This window comes from Cyprinus carpio, chromosome A7 (genome assembly GCF_018340385.1).
Source record: "Cyprinus carpio isolate SPL01 chromosome A7, ASM1834038v1, whole genome shotgun sequence".
In the NCBI taxonomy this organism is placed as follows: domain Eukaryota; kingdom Metazoa; phylum Chordata; class Actinopteri; order Cypriniformes; family Cyprinidae; genus Cyprinus; species Cyprinus carpio.
In genome coordinates this window covers 29,183,340-29,203,168 of record NC_056578.1, presented here as the reverse complement: position 1 = coordinate 29,203,168, position 19,829 = coordinate 29,183,340, and the positions used below count along the sequence as shown (strand labels likewise).

At 39.5% G+C, this 19,829-nt stretch overlaps 1 protein-coding gene across 5 annotated transcripts in view; it reads right to left on the bottom strand.

Annotated features, from left to right (window-relative positions):
* Positions 1–19,829, bottom strand: part of LOC109092864 (transcription factor 12-like) — a 101,004-nt gene that overhangs the window by 9,996 nt on the left and 71,179 nt on the right. For 3 of the 5 annotated variants that reach the window (XM_042760731.1, XM_042760732.1, XM_042760733.1), the window contains 5 exons: positions 8,445–8,544; positions 7,561–7,700; positions 7,324–7,468; positions 5,168–5,238; positions 1,961–2,102 (listed from right to left, as the gene is read on the bottom strand). In XM_042760731.1, the coding sequence (XP_042616665.1) occupies positions 1,961–2,102; positions 5,168–5,238; positions 7,324–7,468; positions 7,561–7,700; positions 8,445–8,544 (598 nt within the window). Of the gene's footprint in view, positions 1–1,960; positions 2,103–5,167; positions 5,239–7,323; positions 7,469–7,560; positions 7,701–8,444; positions 8,545–13,661; positions 13,883–19,829 lie in introns of those variants that run through there. The other 2 variants (XM_042760734.1, XM_042760735.1) reach the window with 2 other exon arrangements.

Here is a 19,829-nt window from a genome sequence, read left to right as displayed (position 1 = left end):
AATCACAAATCAAAACGCTGGTGATGGGAGTCGCTTTCAATCCCTTCAATTACAAGTCTACTTCAATCCAACTGGCAAAAAAACCCACTACAAAAAAGTCTTGTATTAAGGCTGCATTGTACAGACCAAGTACCCTTAATGTAACATGACCCCAAGCCTTCTGACTTATATACATGAATCAGTTTAGGAGGGAGATCTGACCATGCACAGACTCCACCACTGACTCCAGGTGCTTTGTTGACACCAGAGATTTCCTATTTTGCTGGTTGTCATAACTGTTGCGACGGGCCTGGTGTGGCCATACGTCTAGCTCTGCCAGCATAGCAAGAGTCTTTCTTCAGAAACAAATGGCAAATTTCATGTCGTGTGTGACAGGAAGTTGTTTAGTTAAAGATTTTCCAACCATTCATCCTTCCCAAAGCAAACGCAGCTCTAATTTGAAGGAATTCACTTCTTAAAACCACAAAGCTCTCAGAAGCAGACTCTTATTAAAAGCCTATTAAAATGACTTTGGGGCTATGGGAAGAGAGTGCAGTGTTTAATAAGGCCTCTTGAAAAGTGAGCGTGGGCCGGTGTGGCTCTCCACACGTGGTGCTGTGGTCTTATTTGTAGAGACCTGGCTATGAGCGGGTCTAATGGCTGAATTTAAAATCTAATCCAGAGAAACAGATGGACATGTGCTTCGCTTAATCATAACATCATGAAACAATGTGCACCAACCTCTAAAAACCATCTAATAAAACAAAAAACCTTTAAAATATAAAAGGCCCCAGATATCAAAGGGAACTTTTTGTCATACATTTTGAGTAAATGCTGAATAAAATAAATTTTCTTATTTTATATATTATTTTTCCAAATTTTTAAATATACACTACTGTTCACAAGTTTGGGGTCATTAACCTTTTTTTTTTTTTTTAAGAAATTTATTATTTTATTAAGAAACAATCAATGCATTAAATGGAAAGTGAAGACTTTTACATTGTTAAAAAAAGAGGCTTCTTTTAAAAACATAAAAAAAACTTACAGAACCCAAAACATTTAAATGGTTGTGTACATTAATTGAAATACAAATTATGGAAAATAGAAAAGACATATTTAAAAATAACATATTATTAACTTACGCATTTAGTCCATTTACATATAAAAAAAAAATGATTTCTTTAAATAATAATTCATAAGGTGTGCTAGGATGACGGGAAGTTACATCGTAAGGTACGGACTGCTGAGTGGAGAGGAAGGCAGTCTCTGAGCCGAGTCATCCTCTCCCTCCCTTCTTCTCAGTCAGTCATGCTAATAAACGAGGATCTTTGCAGGCCGGTCTGTCATGGGCAACAGCTGTGTGAGGAACAGGGCAACAGCTGAAGCTAAGGAGTGGGACAGACACCCACACAGCTGTCACCACTATATCAATGAACACACACACACACACAACTGCCCTCTCACTGAAACAACACGCTGAGAAACTGCCATTTGTAGCATCTCGTCTCTCTGTCTATCCCTCTGCGCTTCAGAATATTTTTTCATTTAAAATGACTGTGCATCAGTCTTGTCAGGCGCAGATAAAATCTCCACAGTGGTCGGTTATCTATCCACCCCTAACCAGGGCGTAACTCCCCCAACACCATCTTCAATCTCAGCAGCTGAGGGACAGTGTGTTTACTAAATTATGTGAGGATACAGGTGATACAGCTACAGTGCCCTTTTCGATGGACATATACACTGACCAAAATTTAAAAAACAAAGTGGACAGCATAGAAGAATGTGTTATTTGGGAACGACCCCTAAGAATATTTCAGACGGACTAACAATCTTTTATAAAATGTACTGCTTTGGTAGACCGTAGGTCAGTGATAGGATTTTGTATAATGATATGGAAATAAAACACATCAATATATAAACTAAAGAGAGAGAATGTGTGTGTGTGTGTGTGTGGGGTCAGAGAGGCAGACTGGTGCTCTACCTGCCCTTCCTGTGGGGCCGCTGGCCGTCACCACTGTACCTGCTGCGCCAGCACCCGCCTGAGCATTCAGAGGAGAGGGAGAGCCCACTGGAGTGGAGGGGTTTGAGGGGAAACTACTGCTGGTGTGGTCAGGAGAATAAATCTGCAAATGAGAGTGAGAGAAAGAGAGATCAGTCTGTGAGGAAGCACGCTCAACCTTTAAAACCTACAACCTGTCGTTTCCCTCTCTGGCTTTACAGCCACGGTTAGCATCCTTCAGTCTGCGCTCAGCCAAAAGTGGCTCATCAATTCTGCTGATTTTACAAGCAGAGCAGCAGTAAAAAAAATTTTCACAGCATACATATGGGCTTTTAACAGCCTACGCCGCCCTTTACAATGTCTGGGGAAAAACACACAACCCCTCCTGCACTTTAAATGCTGTGTGACACCTGCAGTCCAGCCAGCGTTCCCTGGCTCTCCGACACATCTGTGCTTGTTATTAAGTCAAAGCCTGGGCCCACGCCACACACCCGCTGCATGTTGCACATCACAAGTGAAACCACATGAGCACAAAAGATCAGAAACCCTGCATGAGAGCAGGAAAAAGGCTAAACAAACTGCTGCTAATAATTTACTTTAGGGGTTGGCTACATGTCCTAAATCTTACAGTATGCTGACAGTATAGTAATATCAAATATTTTATAAAACATTGAAGTAATATCTGTTTTATTTTATTTTATTTTATTTATAACAGGGTTGTGATCGAAATGAATTCAGTCATAAAAAAAAACAACTGAAATAATTTCGAATAACTTTGTGTTGTTACACGTTACAGTTAAAAACAAAAGACTCAAAACAGTAACACATTATAAACACGAAGAGTCAAGCCACATTAGAAGCCACTGTAAAATACGCTTGAATTCTGTTTACATGGCCTCCATAACGTCACTTCTAAAACATGAGAGGAGAGAAGAGATGGAATAGAGAAAAGCAGCTGGATGATGCAGAGAGAGAGAGAAAAGACATGGTCATTAATCTCTCTTTTTGGAGCTCATTAGAGTGAATGAGTCTGGCCCGTGGCTGTGTGGATGGGCGTCTCTGGCTCATCTTCAGTTATGGATGAGAGGTAATAAAGCCTCTCCCTGCCTGCCCAATAAACAGCGACCGAAACAGGCACAGCCCTGCCCACACCATAATAAACAAACAGATGCCCTCTCAGTGCAGCACCGCTGACTGGCTTTTTCCACCTTACCACTCCGAAAAAAAATTCTGTCTTCAAACTAGAAAAGGGATTTTTTTGGTTAAGCCAGATGTCAGATGAAACTAAACATCCCTGTCATGCTCTGCATTCTGCTAAAATGGTTTTCACTCCCATAATGGAAACCACTATAAAAAATTCAGGTTTTGATCTCAATTATCTGGCAGGATTTGAGAAAAACAGCTCTAAGTTGCAGTCCATCACTTGCAGGGGATCAGGAAGTCCATTTGACTTAAAAACACATCAGAATGCAGATACTATCATTATTAATCTTCTTATTAAACCCTGAATGCCACACTTTTGTGTTTCAATCAACTCTGCAAATCCTGCCAGGGGCTTTAGTACACTCATCTCTCAGAGTAGACAGAGAGATAGAGGGGGCCAGTGATAGACAGAGAGATACAAAGAAAGAAATCCACTGCGATATTAACAGATATTTACTAATTTCAGAGATTCTTTTATATAGCATGTTTTCTCATTTATTGCAAATACCTTACAAAAAAGCTGACTGAAAAAAAAAATGCTGTCAAAATGTCAAAATACTAAAACTTTATTTCCAGACTTTTCAGTCCCAGTTTTGTATGTAGTCTCTAGCAGTACGTTTCAAGTGAATTTCATTTGGATGTTCCTTACTGTTCACCAGTAAAACACAGTATCTGACCCATCACTGCAAGCGCCCATCCCCTTCGCCCTTGTGCTTCAGGACCTCTTATGGTCACGAGTCCTGACCTAACGAGTTGAAGCGGGCCATTCAGAGTGTCCTGGCCAACTTCTGCTGTATTTCCAGTGTAACACCACTCATTTCACAAACAACAATCGGATCTCCGCCTCCTCATCAGTCACGCTGCTCTCCGCCAGCGGGGGCCCAATGAGCACAAACCCTCCAAAATGAACCAAAACAAAAGTGGCACAATGGGCAGCCTGCAGAGCCGAGCCACAGCAGTTAGGATGTTTCCCACCTCCCCTCGCCGCTCAACCCTCCACCCCAGCCCAGCCCGAACGTGTCCGTTTCCCCACAGCTTTATCATGCTAATAGAATTGAGTCTGCAAATACAAAAAGACTTAATTTGTGATTATCTTTCAGCCGCACTGTCTTGTGTTTGTTTGTGTGCCAAAGTGTGCTCTCGTGGCCCTGCAGGCCTCACCCACAGTATCTTATTACATTTTTTCTTCTCTTCTTTCTTTTCCCCAATAAAAGAGCAGCAATTAGTCTTCTAATTTCTCAGAAAAGGAGGGTGCTAGAACCGCTCCAACATCAAAAGGTTCGAAAAAGTTTGTCCTTGTCCTCGGCAGAGAGGTGAGTCTACGGCTCCTGTCCGAAACAGTGCTGAATCAGTCCAGATGTGCTCCTACTTTAAAAAAGGCTCGTTGTGACTTACTGTAGGATAAGCAAGTCTGCAGGATTTTTTGGAGCTAAATAAGTCTTTAAGTTAAGCTCGGCAAGTTTTAGAGGTTATTGTAAGCTCCAGTTTCAGGGACACATTAGGAACTCGCACGAATGCTGGCACTCATTATCCAAACCAACATATAATCCACATGCTTTTATGTACAGCTCCTTTTCTTGTATAGTGCGAGATTAAGAGCACAATTATCCGGGCTTAGGTCCAGCAACATCCACAAACAGATCCCCTGACCTTATTCAATCTCTTAACCTTCTGCACTGCTACTAATACCCAGCCTAAGAGCACAAGTCCTGTCCTTTAAAGAATTAACTGCGCCATTATTTCGGGTAATCTCGCCCACGTCTACAACACAAAGATCCCGAAAGCAAGTTGGACAACATGGGGCATGTTTACAATGCTTGAAACCATATATCGCTCACTCAGTAGTTAAAATAATAACATAATGTCTCTTATCCATTGCACAGTCTGCCAAAGATAGAGGGATGTATATAGATGAAGTCATTCCCTGTTCTCTGAAATGGTTAGTGTATGGATTAAGAGGTCTGGCTGAATGGGGAAGAATCTCACCGAAGCCAGGGCTTTTCCCAGCGCGTCTCCAGTCTGAGAGCTTCCAGTGGCGTTCCCTCTGCTAGCAGCAGCTACACAAAGACCACACAGAGATACGGCATTCACATCAGAACAGAGCTAACAGAGACATTAGTGTCATGTATTTGTTACTGGCAAGTAGCAGCTGGTGCTGAGTGTGTTGAACAAAAAAAGTGTGATAACCTTTAACTCTTCAACAATGTTCTGGGAAATGTAAAAAAATTATATGAAGCTTTTAAAATATACGGTAACACTTTAGATTGGGGAACACACATTCACTGTTACCTAAGAGTTTTCCCTCAATAAACTCCTAATTTGCTGCTTTTGAATAGTTAGTAAGGTAGTTGTTAAGTCTAGGTATTGGGTAAGGAATATGGTCATGCAGAAGTATTAATAAACAGCCAATATGCTAGTTGTATGCATGCTAATGAGCAACTAATTAATAGTGAGAATTTGCCTTTAAAATAAAGCGTTAACAAAAATATTTATGAATTTTGTATAAATATTATTTTGTACATGGCGAATCAAAATAAAAATTCAATAATTTGTATTCTGTTCAAAATATTTTTTTATGTTTTGGAAATAAGTCTCTTATGCTCACCAAATTTGCATTTATTTGATTAAGAATACAGTAATAACAGGAATATTAAATATTACTAAAATTTAAAATAACTTTATTTTTTTAATATTCAAATATGATTTATTTCTGTGAAGGCAAAGCTGAATTTTTAGCAGCCATTACTCCAGTTTTCAGTGTCACATGGTCCTTCAGAAATCATTATAATATGATGATTTGGTGCTTAAGAAACATTTCTTATTACTATCAAAGCTGTGCTGCTTAATATTTTTTTTAACTGTGATGCATTTTTTCAGAATTCTCTAAGTAGAAAGAGAAAGTTGAAAAGAACAGCATTAACTTGAAATAGAAGTCTTGTGTAACACTGTAAATGTCTTTACTGTCACTTTTGATCAATTTAATTCATCCTTTCTAAATAAAAGTATTAATGTCTTTCAGAAAAAAAAAAAAAAAAAAAAAAAAAAAAACACACTTACTGACCCCAAATCTTTGAACAGTAGTGGTCATATAGATTAGGGCTGCACAATTAATCAAATTTCTAATCATGATTACAATTATGGATTACCACAATTACGTAATCGTTCAGTGTGGCAATTAATCATTCAAAGTCACTTATTTTATTCTGCTTGCTTAAAATGTTGTTTTTTTCTACATCATCTTATTTTCCATTGTTTTAGTTTTAGTATAACATTATAAAACCATCCATATTTTTACTATTTTTATCATTTAAAGACGAAACCAATCCAATGTATATTTGACATTTGAGGCACAAAAGCACTAAAAGTTTTTCAGTTAGAGTGTTTTCAGCTTGTTTATTTTCAAATAAAAATACGGCATGCAGTTGCATCAAACAATGGTATAAACATCATTCAATGTAAATTGTGATAATCGTAATTAATAATCACAATTACAATTTCAAGGGAATAATCGACAATTATGAATTTTGTCATAATCGTGCAGCCCTAATATAGATTATGCCAAATTAACTCTCTGCAAAGACTCAATGAAGTTTTGCAGGCGCAGATGACGTGTGGCCTAATAATGACTAATAAATAGGGCTGGGTATCATTCAAAATTTTTCGTTATCAATACCAATTCCAATACCTTGACTTAGATACGGGGTCATGAACAATACTTTTTTCGATTACAATTTTATGAAATCCGTTTATGGTTAAAACTTTGTTTTAAGTTTTTCAGCTTGTTGACGTTTTTACAGACTCAAAGACTCATCTCCTGAGCCACTGCACAAAGGAACAAAATGTAACCAACACAATGAATCAGTGCAAATAGTTTTAACGTTTACACTAGTGGGATTTCCATTTTAAAATGCATAGCTTAGACAGAATCATCATTTCTTTTCATTTTGAGCATTAGCTGCTTCCAGCGCTGTCTGCCTGCGTTTTCTTAGAGGAAGTTCATTCGCTGCTCATATGTCAAATTTTCGATACTCGATGCCATCGAGGTGATTCGTCAGTGCCTAAAAAGTATCAAACTCGATACCCAGCCCTACAAATAAATCAAGAACAACACTACAAATGTGACGTGTGTGTGGACAACATACCCATAACTCCCTCTGCGGTGTTGACTGGCGGGGTGTGAGAAGCGGTGACAAAGGGTGAGGTGCTGGTACTGCCGCGGTGGAAGCTGGACATGGGTGGCAGGCTAGCGTTGATGTCTGTGGGCGACACCGAGTGCGGTGGGTAGTTCTGTGACAGAGAGAAGTGGAGGAGGATTTTTTTAGTTTTATATATGGTTATAAAACAAGGTTTGTATTTGATCTGATCCCACTGCTTCTCACCAAGCTGTCGTGTGAGTGCAGGTTGCTGTAGTTTCCAGACTGTGGCATGTGAGATGAAGATCCTCCCACCATTCCCCCATAGCCTGGCTGGCTGATCCCACTGGACGAGTTCCACAGGTCAGAGGAATTGTGGGTCCCATCTGATTAAGTGACAAGGAAGTACATTTTCACATTAAAAACACTGCAAATATCTTCATTGTTTCTAGCTTTTAAAGTAAGCTACTTTGAAAACATTGGTGAGAAAGGTTCAAATTGTGAACGAGACCTAATTTGACATTAATGTGATCAATAATGCTTATAAACAAGAAAAAACACAACACCATTTAATTCGTGAGCCAAAGCCTGACCCCCACACTCCGTCTGGAGAGAGGATGTCAAATAGACCGTCCTCTCTTTAAGTCTGCTTAAACTGTCCACAATTTCTAGAATGCATCTCTGTTACATTCTAGAAAATATTCAATGTTTAATTTAATTTTTTATTGGGGTTAATTTAGTGTTTGGCCTGAATACTATGAAATATGAAATATGACCACACTGCAATGCTATACTGTGCATATTATCTAGTCTTTTTCTCTGTCCGGTCCCCTGCATCTGAATAAGCATACTTCCCTACTTTATAGCAGGGGAAAAACATTATGTGAGAGTAGCATGCCTGAATTCATAGTATGCATGAAACAATAGGTGCAAAAATTATGATGTGGACACTTTATTATCCAATGAAGCCATGGGAGAAGAGTTGTGAATAGCAGTGAAGTGATGCTGTCACCATAGGTGATATGACAAAGCCAGCATGGCAGATGTTGCACATCCAGACTTCCTTCAGAAAATCAAAACTAAATAAATGGTAAAATAACAAAAAATTACATAAAATTATCACGACTGACCGAAGAAAGTGCTTCCAAACATACTGCTGGGGGGTTTGGGGGACGGGTAGGATGGAGAGTCTCTGTTGAAGTCATCTGAGCTGGGAGATGGTGCATACACCTGCAAAAAGAAAAACAAAATCAGTCATTACGACTGAGAACAACTGCTTACAGACAGGTGTGAGGGAATATAGGCTGCTGTTTTTGTAATATTTCTAAAAATAAGAGTGACCATCGTATAAACCATCTCATGTCTATAAGCGTATCCTCATACCCTCGGTCTAATTCACACATACCGAGAAACCTGACTGCCTACAGAAACAATGCAATGCATGCATATGGCCAATTTACAAATTCTTTGATGTAACAGATGGCTAATTTAGAAGTCTTATAAAAAAGGAGGATTATCTGCAGCGTAGTGTGTGCTTCAGCGCTTAATTGTAATATAATGACGAAGACATGCATGCCTGCCCACCGAACAAAAGCATCAAAACAAATGGATTAATATGCGAGGGCAAGAGCGTTAGGGTGCATATGTGTTTGTGTTTATGCAAGTGTATTTTAGGAGCTGTGGGGTTGGATCGGGTCGGGCCAGTGGAGCAGTGGTTACAGCTGCAGAAGTGCCCATTCCAGTAGAGGAGGATCAAAGGCATGAGGCTACAGCCCAGTAATGTGGCTCTCTCAGTTCATCTGCTCCAGATGGGACAAAACCTCTCAGAGGGAGAGAGGAAACACTAGCATGTATGGCATGAAAGAGAATGCTTGGTAAACATGTTAAAGTGAGTCTCGCTCATTATCTGTCATTAAGCGAGACAGACTCACTAGGGCCCTCACTTTCAGGTGTCCGTGTCACCTGCCGTTTAAATTCCACCCACCGATTGCACCGTCGTATCTGTAAGAACCAATCCCTGGAACGAAGAGCAGATGTGCAGCCCAATGTGTTTTAAGTTACTTTAAGTTACCTCTCCCTCTGCTCAACATCATAGCAACTGTTATTCTTTAAATAAAATCAAACCACATGATATAATGTTAACTCTCTGTGAGAAACACTAGACGTTTGATACGAGGCAAACCGTCAAGTGTATAAAAGGGTATAGAAAGGTAGAAATAAATATATAAATATAAGCCCTGACAATAGCTTTATTTCAGCTCTTTACAAAATTACACAGTACATCATAAATTACATTCATTTGTTAAGTCAATTACTTACACCAAATCAAATCAGACAAATCAGTGACTAATCTATTTTAATGGTCAGCATCTGTCAGTTAATAAAGAATATCTGTGTGCCAAGATATAAACTAAATTCTTTACTAAATTACATAACATGCAATAAAATCTGAAATTTGTTTTATTTACTTTTAATCATTATTAATCACACTGTAGTGAAATACTGAACAGAACAACAGAACTGTAAAATAAAATGTACATTTAATTAAAGAATTGCACCAATACATTACCCTTATTACGAAGGAGAAATGAAAATACAATGCATTGGCAAGTATTGCAGTAATTATAATCAAATATTAATTGCATCTAATTTCCAATGTCAGATCCTCCTGCTCATAAATATTTCAGATCTATGCAGATCCCCTTCATCACACACACAAACACTCGGATGCAGCATGTCATGACACACTCTGCATTAAGATCAACATCTAAAGCCTTTCAGTCAGCTTAGCCAGCTGTGTGCGGCCGGGCACCTTGCTGAGGCGGCAGTACGTGCCCATGTGATTGGCAGGGAGTGTGTTCATAAGCTGTGGCGGGCTCCCGTGGGTGTGCAGGAGCACACATGTGACCCCAGCGCTGGAAGTCCCTTGGAGATCCAAGTTAGGGCGGCGTGGGAGAGGGGCCTTTGTCTCCGCCTCATGGCTCAATGGGCAGCATATGGCAGCGGATAATGCTAATTGTCCGCTTTACCCCGAGCTAACCAGTCGACCCGTTAATAAACCTTCCTAAACACCGGCGCCCCGCTCCACCACCAGGATAGAGAATGAAAGAAAGCGCAAGAGAAAGAGCAAAGGAAACGCTTCCTTTGACCAGGGCTTTAATTAGGAAGCTGTCAGTTATTCACAACCCTCTGATCTAAACGCCCACGTTTAAAATGTGTATTTTTTTCCCCTCATTGTCTTTTTTTTAATATATATTAAACTGTGGAAAGAAATTAGTTCATAGAGGTGTATATTTACTCCCCGATACATTTCTAAGAATTTTGTGATAAGATAAGAATTTAAAAAAATCTTTTCTAGAGACCGCAATCACAAAGAGCAATTTATAGCCACTTAAATATTTTAATACATCTCGTACACGACTTTAATTTTTTTTTATTTCCAAAATTTTTTCCAGGCCTGGAATCATCATTTTGAAATTGCTTGATATTTTCATAACTGCAGAAACCCTTGTTTATGGTTTCCAAAAACACAAAATTCAACTCAAGCTGTTATTAAAATGTAGTCACAAGCAAAAAGCAATATAAATAGCATTTTTTTTCCCAGTTCCTGTCTGAGTAAATGGAGGCGAAGGCTCACGCTGATGAGTGAAATGAGTTTTTCTCTTTTTTTCCTCGCCTGTCACACCTTCCTTTGATCTGAAAACCACATCCATCACAACAACACACGGAAAAACCACTAAACTGTCAACATATGGATAAGCCCAATGACAACAGTGAAAGAGGCAGGGAATAGAGAGAGAGAGAAATGATTATGGAGGGAGAAAAAAAGGCTGAACAACAGACAAACCCACAAGGACGGGCTCAGAGCAGAGGGACCGCGAGTGACAAGAAAATATCCTGCCTCTGCATGTCACTTGTTTGGAGTCGGATCGCGGCCCGAGGGCCTTCCTTTTCAACTCCCATCTAACACACTTATCAAGGCGAAAAGGCACGCTACTCGTGCACAATGAGCCCCTATTGAACACAGCAGCTCTGTCCTGAAGGGACACGTTTTGACTTTTAAAGCCAAGACTGTCTACAAAGAGCAGACGGGAAAAGTTTGAAAGTTAAAAGCATTTTGTTCCTTACAGATACAGGTGGAAGCCTTTCGAGAGCAGAAAAACAACACGCACGTTTGCTTTGAACAACTACAGACGAGCAACGCTGACTCATTATGCAAAGTTTCTACCAGAACAAAACCTTCAAAAAGGCCCAGTGTTTACCTGAAATAAAAAAAGCGCATCAAGCACTATTTTCTAGTAGAACAGCACATTAGCCCTATAAATCTTAAAGTAAATGCGACCACCTTATACAAACACTTACAAATACGTGAATTAAAGTGAGAACAGCAGAGAGGAAATAAAAAACTTCACACATCATAAACTTGACCCAATCAAAGCCGGGGAGGCCCCTTGCCCTCCAGGGCCCGGCCATAAAACTATTGGTACCAGCCTGACATTCAAACAAATCAATGTGACTTTTATCTTTGTTGATGCTCATAGCATCTGACATTTAATAAATAAATAAATTCTGTGTGCCAAGATATAAATAAAGCAACACAAGGAAGGGTTTACTTGGCATTTACCCGCTGCTTTGAATCATAAAGCTCAACTCTGACCCGAGTGAGCCACATGCTCCTCATTTTCTCTTTCCTCCCGGCCTGCATTACAAGGCTGGAAATACTTAATATAAAAAGATCAAAGTGAGCTTTGTGGTGCAGGAACAAAGAGATCTGTCATAATGGCCTACGAGGAAACTAACTCTGGACTCTGTCAGATGACCTCAAAAGAAGTAAAAACACAAGCTATTGTCTCACGTTTGTCCCCAGAAACGATTGAGAGCAAGATTGGGAACTTTACAAAAAGTTGTGCAAACATGATTCCTGAAGTCCTTGATAAAAGCAGCACTAATAATATGAATAACATAAAAATTTAATAAGCAAGCCTTTATTACATGGGTAACGGATCATTCTTAAATTCATCAAACAGATGGAGAAATCTCCAGAGCCTTACACAGACAGAGAGAGGAAGACATCAGGGAAATCTACTGGAAACTTTTTCCTCTCTACTGAAGTTGTGCGTTCAGTGCTTGCATTGTCTGGGGAGCAGAGACTCAATTTAAGGAAGTCGGTGGAACATTCTGCCCTCCCCAGCAGACATGTTTACTTGGCCATCTAATTGAGGACATACCATATTTTTATATAGCTAAATATACATACAGTACTACAAACTAATCCAAATCTAAATAATTAATAATAATAATAATTATATCCAAATTATATAAATATAGCCAACTAAACCCACCCAAACATACACATTATGTGTAAAGATAAACCCTTATCTTAAAGTAATTTAAAGTAAATAAAATAGTAAACAATGTAATTTATTTAATAAATATTTCTATAAGTAATATTCATAGTTAATAATTATTTTTTCTAATTATATGATTTTTACTTTTGAGGTCATTCTCAAGGGGAAGTTTTTTCAAACTTTGCTATCTTTTTGGAAACGCTTTAAGTAAAGCCAAGTCAACGCAAACACCCTCACATGAGGCACAAGTGCAGGTTTGAGTCGCCACCTCTTTCTCATAAGCCCATACCACCAATCCAATCCTCAAGCACCTGACAAACGTTCACACGGACAGCCACACACAGACAGGCAAACAGGCATCGTGAGAGGCACAGAAATCAAAGGGCCTGTGGTGGAGAGGTTTAGGAGTCCCATCAGGATTCTTGTAGGGAGAAGAATGCCTGGCTGATTAAAAACAGATGGAGAAACAGCGATGCTGCAGCTCTGAGCTCAATCTGCAAACAGGAAAGTCAAACCTCAACAGACAGACTCTCTTCCTTAATCATTCCCAGACTCCCACTTGTTATTATTGTGAACCCGTCTCAGCAAAGCAGCCGCTCAGAGCTCACGGTGAGCCACAAGCACAACCAGCATCAGACACACACAACCACCAACACACAGAAAACTCTGACATTTATGCCAAACAAGTGCGCTTTTATCAAGAAAACAGTGACAGACTTGCAGAAGTGTCATTTTCTCTCTAAAAAACATTTATATTTCAGATACTCTGAATTGTAAATGAAAGTAAATGTTGACCCAACTCAGACTGAGGTAATGGAAACACAGTCAGCAGTCACACACACACACACACGAGCAAAGCTGAGAGCAGCGAGACCCTCAACTCAGTTTCTACACACTGAACAGACACGGCTCACTACTCCATTAAACCCGACAGCCCACCGCGCACATGAAAAACATGTTTACTTATACACTTTTCCTCTAGGGAGAGAAGGCACTCACCGATTTTCCGTTGTAGTAATACATGCTGCCCATTCCAGGCACGGGGTAGGCGCAATACATGATAAAAGCCTTAGCGATACTGAGAAAGACGTGGAGCCTGATACAGAGGATCTCTTTTCAACAGCCCGCTCCCTACACATACATCCACTCGCTGCACAAGGGACTAATTCCTTCAGTGCTGGCCCCTTACACATGGATCTACTCACAGACAACTTATGCAAAGCAGGACCGTACCAACTCAGCCGACAGCAAGGGGGGAGGTGGCTTTTTGGAGGAGGAGGAGGAGGAGGAGGAGGAGGACGGACCAATACCCAAAGCTAGGCTCCCCTAAAGCCTCATAAAGTGCTGAGGCAAAGAGAGGAGGGGGGAGATGGAGGATAAAGAGCGAGGGAGGGGCGGAAAACAAATGAGTAAGTGGATTGACTTGTACTTTAAAAAAAAAAGAGACAGAAAGGAAATTAGAATGGTGGATTTCTTGTGTGTAAAAAAGGGGCAGACGTAACACTGAAACGATTGTTATGTTCTTTTACCTGTTGATTTTTGTCTGTTCTTTCATAAGCAAACACAAAATGAAACATGAACTAGTTTAGAAGAGCATGCAAACACAAAAACACTGGTCTAAATCCTGAGCTGATTAATCTTTTTAGTGATTATTGTTTTTCTTTTATTGAGGGGTTGGATTGAGGGTACGGAGAGGATTTCCTCACTGCGTCAATAATCTTGTAAATGAAAAAAAAAAAGTAAGTGATAACTCTATACCCGTAATACAGTAATATATTAAATACATGTAATAGTAATTTTTTTTTAGATTTTTATGATATAATATATACTACATAATAAAATAATATAATGTAAGTGCCAGTGAAGACATTAAATTTCTATTCATCAAACAATCCTTGAGAAAAATAAATAAATAAATAAATATATATACATATCAGTTTCTGAAAAAAAGAAACATTCTGAAAAGCAGCACAACTGATTTATACATTGATAATAATAAGAAATGTTTCTTGAGCAGCAAATCAGCATATCAGAATGATTTCTGAAGGATCATGTGACACTGAAGACTGGAGTAATGATGCTGAAAATTCAGCTTTGCCATCAATGGAATAAATTAAATATTTAAGCAAAATAATCATTTTTTACAGTATTTTTAATCAAATAATTGCAGTAATGGTGTGTAAAAGAGCCTTCTTTCCAAAAAACAGAAGGCAAAAACAAAAAAAACTTACTGACCCCAAACCTTTGAACTGTACTGTGTAAAAATTTGGGGTGTGCGATATGCCGATTTTTGAGCGTGGACGATTAAAATGTCTCCATGATCTGCTTTTGAAGGAACATCGTAGTATCGCGCTACAGCACTGCTACTGCTCTGGCGCCTTCGTCTCAATATAGGCTACTGTACAATGCCACATACATTCACATCAAAAGTTAACTCGTACTGCACTGCACTGATACGCAATCACAAAAGTAGATTATTTGCACGTGCTTTAAAGCCTTGCGATTCTGACCTGAGTGACCTGTCAAACAGTGCCTGATTACTGGACTAAGTTATCTTTTGCATCTGATTGCACCAATACTGTCAAAAACACACAAGGTTTAAATGTAAATACAGTCTTAAATTAAAGTAAACAGTTGAAAGAAAAACGGATGCATGCTTGTATATTAGATGCGTGTTACAGTACTAAACATGCTGCCACTTGCTATTAAAGGGATAGTTCAGCCATAAATTAACATTCTGTCATTATTTACTCACTGTCACGTTGTCCCAAACCTGTATTCATTTCGTTCTTGTGCTGAACACAAAAGAAGATTGAAGAATGCGGGGAAACAAACAGTTGCTGGTCCCCATTGACTTTGATAGAAGGAAAAACTGAATATTATGGAAGTCACTGAAGACCAGCAACTCTTTGGTTACCCACATTCTTCAAAATAACTTTGATGTTCAACAGAAGAAATGAACTCATTCAGGTTTAAAACAACCTGAGTGTGAGTAAATGATGGCAGAATTTTCATTTTTGGTTGAACTATCGCTTTAATATTAATTAAACAACAAAACACATAGAGAAAAATCTTTAATATGAATGCTTTAATAAGAATCAATGTATACTTTATACAGTGAAGTGTACTGTATTTAATGTTTTATTTTTATATTTGTTCATTCAGTTTCTTGAATGCTACCGTACCTGAAAAATAAAGCACTGTTTGTTTTATTTGTATATGTATATGTATATGTGTTATATATGTGTATTTGTAACGTGTACCCTTGTTCTTATTTTTTAATAAAAAAGATAAAATGATGACAAAGATATATGTTGTTATCTTGTAAGGGTTTGTTTTTAAAATAGGGAAATTAGTGTGGCTGTACTGCTCAGACAACTTGCAAAATAGTACAACCAACATGACAAAGAATTGTGATAAAATCATGAATCGTGATTTTTCTGAAAAAATATTTTTGCCATATCGCCCACCCCTAGTAAAATGAATTAATATATGCTTTTAATTATATGAAAATATGGTGATACACAATAAGAACCATTTCTAACACTGATAATATGATTAGACTATGCATTTCTCATGCCATGCACTTGTTTGCCCTTAACCAAGTCTTGCTCCGAATGTTGCGACCTGTGGCTGTTGTTTTAATAGTCCCCCACAGTGGCGTGACAGCAAACACAGTGAGCTGTTGAACACATCCAACAGCTGCAGAGGGGCCGAGCCTGACGTCAAGCACTGAGAGCAATGACGCTCCACTTCCTCACACGTCCCCTTCTCTCGCTCTCATTGTACCCACTGCTCCCCTTACTGGGCCTCTTGCCCACAGACCAAAGGGGCGGTAAGATACACAACCCAAATAACAGGCGCACTGGGGGTGGGAGAAGAGAATGAGGGGAAAGAAGGGAAAATGAAGGGAAATAGGAGGGTGGAAGTGAAAGAGAGGCGAAATAAAAGGCTGGACACAGTCATTGAGAATGAATAGACATGGGTGCAAAAATAGATGGGGAAGCCGAGGTCATCCACGTGCTGTGAACACGCTGACCTGAAGCACCATCGGTCTCTTTAAAGCCCACTACGGCCCGCTCCACTTCGGGCCCTTTCATGTCTGTCACTGCAGGCTTCCCAGTCCAAACACTGTCCCATTCACAACATTATTGTTATGGAAAGATGAAAGCCTTCCCAGAAAACGATACTTTATTATGCTTCCCCCTCTAATTCTATTATTATTTATTCTGTTTTCTTCTCTGAGTGAGACTCTTTCAAATGTGTCCAAGGTGGTTGAGATCGACAGGCTGGTACCACTTTAAACCTGGAGCCGTTTCAAGTCGATCCTTTAGGAGAGAGACGGCCGTGATGGAGGAATGCTTGAAGGCTCCATAAAACAAATCCAGATAAAGAATGCACTGCTGGGAGGAAAAGAACACAGAAAAAAATGATAAAAGAGACAACTGAAAAGGGACAGAACTGAAATCAAAAATTACGGACACATGTCCGGAGAGTTCACGACACATGTTTGGTTTGGTCTCGCAAGACTTCCACACAGTGGCCACACATAATTTCATTTTGATTACCACTGTGAAAACAAGCAATCACTGGTGAGGCTCGTTGGACATAAACTTTAGACCAGACACTGTTGGTTATATTTAGTTACTAGGTAGATACAACATAATAAAGCAACTTTTTGCCTTAAACAGCTAGAAGCACAACAAGAGATTTTGTCAGCTCTTATTTCAGATGCGCAGTTCTGGATAGCCCCGCCCACAGTGACATTTGATCAATATTTCTTTTTCAGAATATATAAAAAAACTATATATGTGAAACTGTGTGAGGTGGTCAGACTTAAATATTTAAAATTGTTTTTTTTTTTATGTTTTAAACAATTTAAAATATATATTTACTATTTTAATAATGTGTTAAAATGTAGTTTTCAGCAACCATTACTAAAGCCTTCACTGCCAAATCATCCTTCAGAAATCATATATATATGCTCCTGTAGCTCAAGTGGTAGAGCATTGCGTTAACAAGCGCAAGGTTGGGGGTTCGATCCCCGGGAACACATGATAGGTAGAAATTGATAGCCTGAATGCACTGTAAGTCGCTTTGGATAAAAGCGTCTGCTAAATGCATAAATTTAAATTTATTTAATTTAATATATAAATATAAAGGCTGGACATGGATGCACCTGGTTAAGACAGTGTTAAGCCAACCCAGTTCTTGATCACACCACAGACGCAGGAGGTCTGGGATTCACCTGTACTGATTGTGTGGATTATGGAGTTTAAATGTAATAGGTGCTGCAGACAGTCTGTCCCACTAATCAATCTGAAAAACTAGACACTTCCACATCAACATCCCCCACACACATCCCACGCCTCCAAATTAGAAACCTGCAGAAGCGCTCATCTCAGCCCATACAAGCTAATTTAACATCTTCGTGTTTCTATAAGGCCATTCATCACAACACATTAGGAGGAAAATCTCTCTCCACGGGTCTCGTGGGCTTATGAGCATTCTGTTATGTGCTTGTAATGATTAATGTTTCCCTGCCTGAGGACAGCGCCTAGACAAAACACAAAAAAGATGACACAAACATTATATTAGAATAACACAGATATTTAGCGAGCATCTCCTCCAGACGTGATAAATCCACTGGGGCCCTTTCATCAAGGTTCAGGAGAGAGCTTCAGGTGTTGAAGCCTTCTTACATGTCTGGGCCAACGCACACGAGTCAAGCAAGAGGTCTTCATCCAATTACGGTGTACCTGACATCAAGCAACACAAAAGCAGCTTCACCCACTTACCTGACTTGCACCTACAGTACAGTTTGCCCACAGCCCACAGTGACACCTTCTCTACATGTGACATCTGCTGTCTGCTGACCTACAACCGGCATGTCTGGGACTCACGTGCAGACTGCGCTCCAGGTACAGTAGGTAAATCATGCCAGTGTGGCTTAGATTAGCTCTACTTTACACACATCACATCTTAAGTTAATCAGCTCTGACTGTTGACAGAACACGCTCTTAAAGTGACCACAGCTGTGAGCATATGCATTCACGCAAAATACAAATAACACTTATTTATGCCAATCTGAAATCTGAATGTAGCATATATTTCTATGTGGTTTTCTTGTACTCTAGCTGTAGATGAAAGGCGCACATGTCTCTGCTCTTTTGTGGGCTTCATGATTTAGGGCTCTGAAGTCTGAGGTAAATTTCAGCAGCCTAAACAGATAAAGAGACTCGTTCCCTCATCCTAAACTGATAAAGAGGTGGACATGTCTCTGTTCAGCATCAGACTCAAACCAGGAACATCTATCTAATCACTTATCTGATGAGCTCGTATCCTTTCTCACACACACACACACACACACACACACACACACACACACACACACACACACACACACACACACACACACACACACACAAACACACACACCAACCTACCTACTTAAATGAGGACATGCTATAGACTTCTACTGGTATCATGTAAAGCTAATTAAAATGACAACAAACTAGTTTTGTCAAAATTTGAGGTCTTAATTTCAGGTCTTAATGCATTTGAGGTCTTAATGAAACACACACTTCATTTCTTCCCAGCAATTTTGTATAGTATAGCTAACTAAACACTGATCACCCCAACACTCACCCACACACACCCTGACCCCAGTGCATTGCCCTCTGGTGGCAGGATTATGACCTGATGGCCTAGAGGACAAACCCCAGACAGACACATGGGTTAGAAGTGAGACATAATAAGCCTAAATATAAGATAAGTTTGAGAGGAAGTGGGATGTCTGAAGATCAAGAGAGCTATTAAAAGCTACAGGTTACAGGATACCGTCTGAACACGTGAGTCATGGGAGGATACAGAACAACCTGAGAAAAGGAGAGCACATGACTGTAAGCTCAAGAGATATCAAACCAAATGTGCCTTTTATTTTATACCACTAGCTGCAGAAAATGCTTTTTAAAACAGAGATGTGAGGCCGCAAAAACTCAGCGCTGAGGAAATACAAAAGAGAACAGAGATTTTCTCCAGAACAAAGAGCAGTGGCCACATGAAAGACCTACATCAAACTGTACTGTTATTCTTTACAGAGCTTTAGTGGGGCCTTTTATCCCAAGGCATGTCCAACTACACAGGATCTTCACCGCAAGGTTGTGA